General features: G+C 36.1%; 1 protein-coding gene across 1 annotated transcript; it reads right to left on the bottom strand.

Annotated features, from left to right (window-relative positions):
- Positions 1-1,619: 1,619 nt before the first annotated feature.
- Positions 1,620-2,069, bottom strand: LOC149079518 (calmodulin-like). The gene has a single exon (XM_089240424.1). It carries the CDS (start codon positions 2,067-2,069, stop codon positions 1,620-1,622), a length of 450 nt encoding a protein of 149 aa, XP_089096550.1.
- Between the last annotated feature and the right edge of the window lie 9,292 nt (positions 2,070-11,361).

Below are 11,361 nucleotides of genomic sequence, written 5' to 3'. Positions count from 1 at the left end.
TGATGTGTGTGTTTAATGTTCGTCGGAAATTCGAACAAACTAATTCCTATACCTAGTGTTCATCAAACGCTGGTCCACGGACTGGAATTTGCACCAATTCGAATATAGCCATTGCATAAATTCAGATTTGATTCAGATATTATACGTACAGGGTGCATAGGTAACAGGGCGGCGAGCCATTGATCCTAGGCACGGATTCATTTAGAAGTAATGTTTTCAAGTAGCGCGTAGTATTCGGATATGTCATTTATGTTGGAAGGGGTTGTGCAGTTATTGAAATAAAAAATATAATTGTTTATACAGTCCCCGTGTGTGCCCTGAAATCCAATTACAAAGTTGTTGCCCTGTCTTTCCTGCTGCTATAACTAAAAAATTCCACGTCTCTATATAAAATGTTATTTTTCCCAACTTTTCTCTCCGTTTTTCGAATATCCCAGTTAATATTGGCAATTAACAACGTGGAGTTTTTTTTTTTTTTTTGGCATTGGCCGTTTAAAGGCCGAACTATGAACAAAGTCACTTATTGCTTTGAAATTTGGAATTCGAGGTCCTTTTACGTATGCATAGATCGACATTGAAATTTGAAGAAAAAGAAATTGTTTCTTCGTTTTTCACGATGGTCCATAATGCACGTGGGGAAGAGATGAAAGCGGAAACTCTGGTATCGCCTATATTCTCAAGATTATTTGTTTCTGGAGTACCGTTATGACCCGCAATTTTCTATTTTCTACTACAAATTCAAATTTTCAACACATACTGGCTTTTTTAACATAAAAATTTGTTCAGAAAATTCAAAAAAAAATTTCTAATTTTTGTCCGTGATAACATATATATTTGATGGGCCCGTTTGTCACATTGGTAGCATTTATACTGTACATAGTGTTTTTTGGTAAATCACACACCGTCCTTGCGTCGCAGATACAATATTATTGTGTGTGACCCGACATGTTTTTTTTTCTTTCAGTTGACAACGTGGACCTGGATGAAGAATTAAGCCCTCCTTCGTTCGTAGAATGTTCATTGTCACTTCTCTTCGGAATTTCGGAATTCCAAATGCGAAACACGATCCCCTTCTCGCAATTCTGAATGAATTATCCAACGTGCTGTAATGGTCACATATGGCAAATCTTTTTCAATGGAATCCAGAGCTGAGGTTTTGCTCGAATTCTATAAAAAAATAAAAATAAAAAAAAATTTCTATCCCATGCAATAATTTTAAGTTGACGTAGTTATTTTTTATTTTGTGATCTAGAGAGTTTGTGAACATGAGTGTGACCTACAGAGTTTGTGGGCATAGGTGTTTGCGGCCATGGGTGTGAACTACAGAGTTTGCGGCATGGGTGTGAACTACAGTCCATGGGTGGGACCTAGAGAGTTTGTGGGCATGGGCGTGACCAAAAGAATGCACTAAAAGGTGAGGGATCATTTTGGTGAGTGACCAAAAGATTGACGAAAATAAATTTGTGTAGCCCATGAGCGGCAAAACCATAAATCGACCTCTGAGTTTGACTTGTTAATCATTTTTATAAACAAGGTGAATTTAATATCGATTCTGAAAATTCAATTATATAGTCAAAATATTCCAATTTCTCTTAATTTATTTCATGTCCAAAAATCCACTACAAATTTTTGTACATCCTTTTGAACTCTTCATAATTGAGTTTCCCGTCGTCGTCGAGATCGGCTTCAAGGATTACTTTCTCGGCCTCAGCCTCGCTGATCCTCTCCCCGAGATTAGTCATAGCGCTGCGAAGCTCCTGGGTGGTGATGAACCCGTCCCCGTCCTCGTCGAAGACGTTGAAGGCCCTGACGAGTTCGTCCTCGGTCAGGTTGCCTCTCATATTGTCCGCCATCAGGATCAGGAACTCGTTGTAATCCAGAATCCCGTTACCGTCGACGTCCACTCGACTGACCATCTCCTGCAGTTCCGACGTGGACGGGTTCAGGCCCAGTGAACGCATCACGGTTCCAAGTTCCTCTGTCGAGATCACGCCGTCGCCATCGACGTCGAATACGTTGAAGGCTTCCCTGAAATCGTTCAACTGCTCTTCGGTAAGACGATTAGCCATTTTTTTCCCCCGTCAGCAAATCACGTCGATGACCACATCGAAATTCATCAGTGATTCGCATTATGAATAAATTCTTTTATGGCTCTATAACGACTTATAACTTTGAGCAAGACCAGGGTTATATAGTAAGGGCTGTTTCATCTATTTGATGTAGAGCTTTGGTTCAGTGGGCGTGGTCTCTGAGTTCCTGCGTGACGTCACAGCCCTGTTTTATAGCATGCGATTGAGACATTTCTCGTTTTGTGATGTTGTGTCAGTGTCCGAGTTATACGCATGTAATACCTTTATAATCTAACAAGCTATGAAATAAGTGATATCCAGGCAATAGTCGGTGAATTCAATATAATGATGATAATAATAACTTCAAGCGTTTCTATATTAGGATTTGTTTTTATATTTGTTTCTCACGGGGGAATCGAAAGAATTTGGAACTTGTAGGCGCTCGTCTTGATCTTTACACAGAGATACAATGAATTTTTGAATCAATTGAGTGTCGATGCTCAGAACCAAGGTATACATTACGGTGGGTGCTCCAGCACTCCACGGCACATCCGAATCCGACGCCACTGGCTTTCCGTGGCTTTTATGTTGCAGCTGTGTTGGTAGCCGCTGTGCGGTCGTGTGGGCATCGTGCTGGACTCTCGTCCGGACGATCCTGGTTCGAACCCCGTTGACGGTCGGTTGAAGCTGGTTTTCTGCGGTTTTCGAGGTGCGAATGAAAAGGACGGTCTCCCATTTGAAGAAGTCTCTCCGTAGAGATCAGGCAGACCTACAACACGATACAGACATAACATGAAAATTGAAGATTTTCCATCTTTACTTCAGAACATGTGAGGCAGTTGGCAGCTTTAACACTAAAACAAGTGCAACATAAATACGTTAGGGGCAACGTACACCCAGAACACACATAGTTGTGTTCGTAATAACGAAGTCAACACACTTAAGGTGCACTTAAGAGAACAAAAAGATAATTAAAATTCTAAAAAGTTCAAAAGATAATTGAAATTATCTGTCCCGAGTTGGCTTTTAATTAATTAACCCAAGGAAAGTTGACGATTTTTAAACGCTTAGACGTCACTCGGAGCGGCAAAACAGTTTTTTTGTTCACAGATGAAAGACGATGAGTCATAGTAGCCCTAGGTAGGGATCCTTGGAAACCCAGGCCCATCCGCCATCCTTGAGCGAAGTGTGACGTCAGGATTACCGCTATAGTCAATCGCTGTTTTCTCTCTATCTTGATTTATTTTATTTTCTCAACGATCACCTTTGAATGAAAAATTGGTTTTGCCGCTCCAAGATGGAGAACGATGCCATAGCTCGGTTTTATACCGACCAAGGGCGTGGCTGGTGGAGTGACCAAGTCAGTGACCGTATGAATGAACAAAGGAGTGACACTACGAATTACCCCACCAACTTGTTCTGTCATACGGTCACATACTGTCACTCACGCATTCGGTCACCCACGCACTCACTTGTCCACTCATACATTCACGAATCCACTCATCTAGTCATTCACTTGCCCACTCATGAGGTCAATCACCTCTCCAATTGGTCACTCATACGATAATTCGTGCATTCACTTGATCCCTCATATGAGCAGTCACCCACTCACTTTGGCACTCACACGGTCAGAAGCAATCTTCTGGGGCGAAATGTCGAGGACGAAATTTTCATACACAGATAAATACCACCAAAAAGCCGGATCCACATCCGTAATTCAAGGAAGCTTTCAAACAGCGGGTAAACTTGTTTTAAGGTGTGGACAGCACAACGCGAGCCAGTTCGATCGTCGACCCTCAGAATCATGTAGAGTGGCTAGTGTGGACCCGGTATAGGGTTCAATATGAATTTATATTGGCTGGATGTGAAAGTGAATCCAATGTAAAATCATTCACCAATCAATATCGGTAGCTGAAATCAGTGACACCACTTCTCGTTGAAACAGCGATCAACAGTTTTTGTGTATGCATTTGAATTTATTCATTGTTTGTGATGAGTCGCTCGCATCCCGAGCCTCTCAACTGAAAACGCTAAAGCAACTGACAATTTCGCGCTCGCTGCAATTGTGATTATACATACAATCAACTCGGGTCAGGGAGTCATAATCCCACGGCCGATTGCAGCTGTCATGTATTTGATAGTTTCGCATATGATGTGTGCTCATGGAGGATTCATTTGTATGAGTACACAAGCTTCAATCACGTTCATTTCTGATCGACTTGGATTAGAAATACGGGTCTAGTTAGTGCTTGTACATAGATCTTACTGAGCACTTGTTTTCCACTTCAATTCCACAATAATTTCATAACTGGCTAGAAAGAGAGTCACATGGCTTTTTCTCAGTCCAGTACATCAAGGGAATAGACATTTTCTGGATATTATGTCCAAGTGATATCGGAAAGTCCGGAAAATGTCCATTTCGTTGATGTTTTGGACTTTCAAGGAAAGGGATCCAACGGTGTCGCCCTCAAAAAAATGGGGAAAAAATGAAGTACATTCATCTCATCCAGAAACGCATAAAAAATAAACGTTGTAATGCAATTATTAAAGCGGCAGAAAATTATTGAAAGTGAAACAGTCGGCTACTCATCGCCTCTCTCGCTTTTTGGCGATATCTGTGAAAAACGTTGAAAAAAATTTCCTTTCCTTTCCTTTCTTTACTTCAGCTCCTCTGTTCTAGGAACGAGTTATTACTTATTTGACTATGCTGTACCTGGTCGAGTGTTGTTCGAATGACGTCACTCTAGCACTTTAGGGTTGCGGGAATTTTTTATTAAGTTTACTCCTCTCTTTCTTCTACTGCCGTTCAAATATTAATGTTTACAGGGTTTCTTTTTTTGAGTGACCCTTAATAACTCCACCGGATTATTTTAAGTATTTTTGTGTATTTAAATGAGTAAAATCAGTAGGGCGATTTTTTCAAGACGTCACCTTGGAACCGTTTCCTGTTACAAAAATCCATCTCACTCTTTCTATCGTCCCACCTGGCGGGGGCGATGCTATACTAATGCCTGCATTTCAAAGGCCTGACGCCGCAGTGCGTGAAAAATAAGGAAGTCACAAGTGTCGTGCCAAAAGTGGTGTAGGTGTTGCCCGCTAATGCTTCCAAAATCGTAATTTCAGAGCTAGTACCGCTTATATTTTTCATACAACATACTTTTGAGCTTAAATTCAATTCCGGTCATGGTTTGCAAAAAATTACGTAGTTCTAAAACTTTAACTATCATAATTTTGACTGTGCAACTTTAGAGATAGAAGCACTCGTGATTTCAGGATGCTGAAGCTGTTTCCATACTTTAGGAACCATAATTTTAGTGCTAGTGTTGCTTACGTTTTCAAAAGTGTAATTTTGGTGCTGGTAACGCTTGTATTTTTGAAAGCGCTAGGAAAGCTACTAGCACTCATGTTGTCTAAAGTGTAGCTTTGAAGCCGGTAGCGCTTGCATTTTTGTAAATCAGGATCAATTTGATCACCAAACAAATCGTAGTATTCATAACGATTGCGATGAAGACAACCAACTCGATGCAACGTACAAGATATTTGACTGAAATGGACAGCTGACTAGGGAGAAAAATTGCACGTGCACCCAGTGGCACATAAGGACCGGAGACCCCAACCAGGGATTTCTTTACAACACTTCATTTGAAATCCCTTGTACGTTGCATCGAGTTGGCTGTCTTCATGGGGAGAACGACGCGAGTGATTCGAAACTTGCGAGCACGGGGCAAGGGGAGCCGCCACTATAAATCGTTGCTAACTCTGCCTGTTTTGAGGTAACGGAAGTAAGACGCTTTGTCCGGGGTTGTGATCGGTTCTATCTATCTAACGATTGCCATCAAATTAATATTTCTATAATAATGATTGCCCTCAAATAAATAATTACCCTCAAGTATGAATACTTTTTACAGAAAATTGCAGGCCAAAAAAAAAAAAATTGTGAATCTGTGAATGTTGGAATGGACGCAAAAATTTATGTTTCAGTTGCTGTTGAAGTGATTTATTCTTTACGCATCGAAGTCAGTCACGAGTGCCACGATTCGGAACTGCTTCCATCATGTTGGTTTTTGTTCCATGTCCTTTAAAAACGATAATTTCTCCGAAGATTCCTATCAGATTATGTGTGGACAAAGCATAAATAGCGCTACGTGTGATTCTGTTGAGGATGAATTTGTGACCATTAACTCTCATCTTCTAACTTCAGGACTTTTTGAAGACGACGATGTTCTATAATCAATCAACCAAAGAGCAAGTAATTCATGTTCTGAAGAAATAGAATCAGAAAGTTCAGATGCTCGCCATGATGCATTAAAAGCTGTAGATGTGATACGTCGCTTCCCAAGCCGAAAAATCGCGGGATAAACTGAATAGTGTAGAAATAGTTTTTGTTTTCTCTTCGGGAAAGAAAAACAAATATACATCATTACTTTTCACGAGGTAATTTTTCTGCATGTTTTGATTCTATTAATAAACAACCCGGAACTAAAATTATTGAGAAAAATTATCATTTTATTCAATGAAATTGTTCTAATGTATATAATTACGTAGACGAGAACGATCGGACAAAAATTTAGAGTGAACACCGTTTAGAGAGATTAATCCCCGCTTAAGTCGACGTGTTTGCCGATACTTTTGGGGTGTCGATTTACCGAGAGTCTACTGTATATCTCTAACAAATGTCATGAACTCGATGCAGCCTACCCAGAAAGAAATTATTCAAATCGGACTAGGGTTTAACAAGAGATTCTCGGTGAGATGAAATATATTAACATGCTTTCTCAAGACGAATTTTCAAAAGAAAAACATCTACGAATGATACAGAACATATAAAATATACCCAGATACTCATAGAAAAAGATCTATGGGTCCGAACTCCTTTTTAATGAAATAAAATAATTAATTTAACATGCACGTGAAATATTTCTGGAATTAATGTATATGAAATGATTTCACACTGGATGATTTTTAAAACTATATCCATGAAATTCGAAATGTATTTCCCCTGCATGAGCACAACCACAAAATCAGCCAAAAAGAAACAAATTGATTCAGTTCGTAGAAGAAAAAACACACCTTTTCTCATATTTCACTAAAACCTTGTTTAAAATTTAAATATTTTCTCCTGAATTTTCTGTTTTTTAATCCATTTTTTTTTTTGTAAAAAAGAATGAAATAACGGAAACTAAACACGATTACTTCCAATCTCGTATTTGTGTGAGTAATTTATGAAACCAGGAAAAATATTTTGTTTTAACCTAATACAAAAATTCCGTATTTGAAAAAAGAAATCAAACGTAAATACGTTCAGTAAATTAAATTTTAAAAATCTCTTTTCGTAAGAAATGTGTAAGACAAGGGGAAAAAAATATCTTGAATCAAATAAATATACATAGAACGAATTAGTCTAAAACATTTCAACGGGGGATAAAATGGGATAAGCAAATTTAAATGCTTTTAAGGATAAACGAATACGGATATCTACGGGGATACCAAGACTTGTAGGAATATGTCGCGTGAATTTTCTAGTAATACCATGCGTATTTTATCATACTGGAATCTCATTTCCATTGTTGTGTATTAGTTCGGGGAAATGGAACGCATTTTTAAATTTTTTGTGGCATTTGCAGTAAGAATTTTGTATAAATATTTATTAGTTATTCTATTCATTTTAACATAATGTAATATGAATATTTCACTAGTATATTCCTATGGGAAATATAGCATGTATCAATTTGAAGTGATTTGAGCTGAAAGAGAGATTTTGAATTAAATAATTTATTTATTTGTTTTTGACATTACAATATGGTCATTATACATACTAGCAACATCAACGAATGTCATCAGCTAAGGTTTTAGTGAAACATTTTGTTCTTGCATATTTCATTTTAAATTTTTTAGCGTTCTTTGTTTTTATTCATTCATTCTTTCAAATTTTTAGTTTTCTTATTGTCTTTCAGATTTTTGAAAATCTTATTTTTTTTTACCCTGGAATTCATTCTTTAAATCATGATCATCATTCATCTCGAATGATTATTATCAAACAAATCAGTACATCATCAAAAACAAATAAATCGCTATCAAATCAACATATCTGGAACAATTGCCATCAAACCAATATGTCCATTGAAACTGCCATCGAATCAATTTATGTGGAACAATTGCTTTCAAATAAATATATCTCGAACAACTGTCATCAAATCGTTATATCCGGAACCGTTGCTTTTTAAAGCAATATTTACCGGAACAACTGCAAATCAAATATCCGGGGAACGGTTTCCATTAAATCATTATTATACGACAAGATGTCGCTCTCCACTTGTAAATGCAAGATATACTGAAAACTGGATGTTGTGAAGATATTTATTTTTTGAGATGTTGATTTTTTTAAGTAAGGAAAAACTCATCTCTTTCTCTACCGGGAGTCGAACCCGGGTCCCTCGTTTGCCGGACGTATGCTCATGGACGATGAGCTATTATCTAATCGTGTCAGCCTGTGCATTGCATGGTCCCGTTCAGCATATCTACGCTCAAATGAAGGAAAATATCTCTAGCTTTAGTGGTGAGAGCACTCATCCGGCAAACGGGGGAACCGGATTCGAATCCCGGTAGAGGCCGAGATGCGGTTTTTCCATCCTTAAAATATCGACATCTCAAAAAATAAATATCTTCACAACATCCAGTTTTCAGTATATCTTGCAAATCATTATTACTCGTGTTTTAAGTGTTATCTCCTGAGGATTTATCAAAACATGCAGAGACATGGAAATTCATCAGCGTGTTTACTCAATAAGAATCTTTAGAAAATATCTGATGAAACGAATATCGAAAATATACCTGTGAGATAGAGATGTTCATAGAAAAACATCCATGGCTTTTTCAATGAATCGTTACAATTAAATTGACACGCACGGGGGGATTTTGTAAATCAATGCGCATTATCCACTGATTTTGTAAACGAATACCAAGAACTTACGCTGAATCATTCCCAAGATTATATCGCGAAACTCGAGTTGTAATTGCACTGCACAAGCGAAAAACAGCAAAAAAAAAAAAAACCCTTTTCTCATATTTCACTAAAACCTTATTTTAAAATTTAATATTTCCCGGCCCTTGTTTTCTCTATTCATTCTGTGTTTTTCTTCACAAAAAATATTCAAATGGCAGAAACTAAACGCGATTACTTCCAATTTTGAATTTTGGTAAGTAATTTATAAAACGGGGGGGGGGGGGGAAGAAACATTGTTTTAACCAAATACAGAATTCCGCATTTAAAAAAAAAATTCCGAATGCGAATAAACTCAGCAAATTAAATTTTGAAAGCTTTTCCCGTTGGAAATATATGACAGAAAAATAAAATTAATACGTATCTGAATCCAATAAATACACTTATATTATTCTAAAACGTTTCAATGGGGAAAAAATAGGATAAGAAAATTTATAAATGCTTTTAAAGATCATTTCGTGAATATATATATACGGATATCTATGAGAGGATATATCAAAGCTTTTATGAATATGTCGCGTAATATTCTAGTAATGTGCAAAGCATTTTATTATATCTTTGTTGTATATTTATGTACTGAATTTAGGAAAATGAAATACATTTTAAGTCTTTTTTTTGGTACTGTAGATATTTTGTGAGTTTTTAATAGTAATCTATTCATTTTAATCTAATATAATGAAATGCAATGTAAATGTTTTATTAGTATATACATTTGGGAACTATAATATCAAGATAGACTATTTCAATTTGAAGAGATTTTTGCTAAAAGAGATTTAATTTAAAAATTTAATTTTTAATTTAATTTTTAATTTAATTTTCTAATTTAATTTTTAATTTAATTTTTAATTTAATTTTTAATTTAATTTTTAATTTAATTTTTAATTTAATTTTTAATTCAATTTTTTTTCTTTCAATATTCATTGTTATTTGAGGTTTTTGTTTTCAATTTGATATGATACACTAAAAATTTTAGTTTTAAAATTTCATTTTTTTCAAACGTATTTTCATTTTTATCTAATTTATATTCTTAAGTTCCGTTGTTTTCTTAAATAAAATTTTAATTTTTTTTCTCCATGCTTCTAGTGATGCGCAATTTTGTTCCATTTGTGTTTTCAAGTTTTCCAGTTATTTAAAATATTTTTATATAGAATTTCATAGCTGCCAAGTCTCCCGAATTTTTCGGGAATCTCCCGAATTTTATCTTCATCGCTCGATCTCCCGAAAAGTTCTTAAATCTCCCGAATTTTTACGAAAATCACAAAAATCCCTAATTGTCCCTAAAAATTCCCTACTTCATTAAAAAAAATCCCCGCTTATGAAAACAATCCCTAAGGAATTTCTTGTGGGGCATGAAGCCTCTTTTTTTTCCCTTTCGAAATGACGTCACACGTCGTAAATGGGGAAATTCCCTTTTTAAGGAAGTTTTACAAACCCTCTGATGGTAACAAGAAAGTTGTTTGTCTTATCGTGCAGGGAAATGGCTTAGCAGCCAATAGTCCTGGATAATAATTGAAGATTATGGTGATGCACGTGGTCAAAATTTCTTTTGTTTGAAGTTACGTACGTGCGATATAACAAAGCATGAATAATGATAAGCAAAAACATATTTAATCAATTTTAAAGATACTTATTCCGATGAATTTCCTTTCATCAAACGTTCCAGAAGAGGGCTGACTTTTCCTTTTTGTACAAGTTGTGTTACGGACATAAACATCGGTCATGGAAAGACTGCCATCATCAGTCGTGAAGTGAAAGAAAAACATCAAGCAAGTGTCACAAAAAGTCAGTGTTCTTCAAAAATTGACGGTGTTTTCCTTCATCTTCCTATGATTTTGGGGTCATTTGCGGAGAATGTTTGTTCACAGTGTTTCTGATTGAACACAATATTTATTTTTACATCATTGAAGTTTTGGCCTCCAATTTCACTTGTTTTTTGCGTAGGAATTTTATTCCCAAGTGTTTAACTTCCATGTGTGTAAAATCCCTATTTTAATTTGACTTCAGTTTTTGAGTAGGGATTTTATTCCCTACGCTTCAACTTTTATGTTTGGAAAATCCCTATTTTATTTGGAAAAATCCCTATTGTATTTATTAGGGAGTGGTTTTAGCATAAAATACGGGTGTGCGCGAAAATCTCCCGAATTTTCATTTTCAAAAGTTGGCAGCTATGGAATTTTTAAATGCATTTTATGCTCCTCGTATGATAGTTTAAGTACTAGTTTATTTAAAAAATAAAATTTATTTCGGTTTAAATAAGTTTTGTTTTCATCGGATATTATTTCGATATAGTTC

The sequence above is a fragment of the Pholcus phalangioides genome, unplaced genomic scaffold, assembly GCF_987345545.1.
Source record: "Pholcus phalangioides strain wild (caught in Gottingen) unplaced genomic scaffold, Ppha-v1.0 ptg000012l_1, whole genome shotgun sequence".
Classification (NCBI taxonomy): domain Eukaryota; kingdom Metazoa; phylum Arthropoda; class Arachnida; order Araneae; family Pholcidae; genus Pholcus; species Pholcus phalangioides.
The sequence above is the reverse complement of the archived record's forward strand: the minus strand, read 5'-3'. Positions and strand labels throughout refer to the sequence as shown.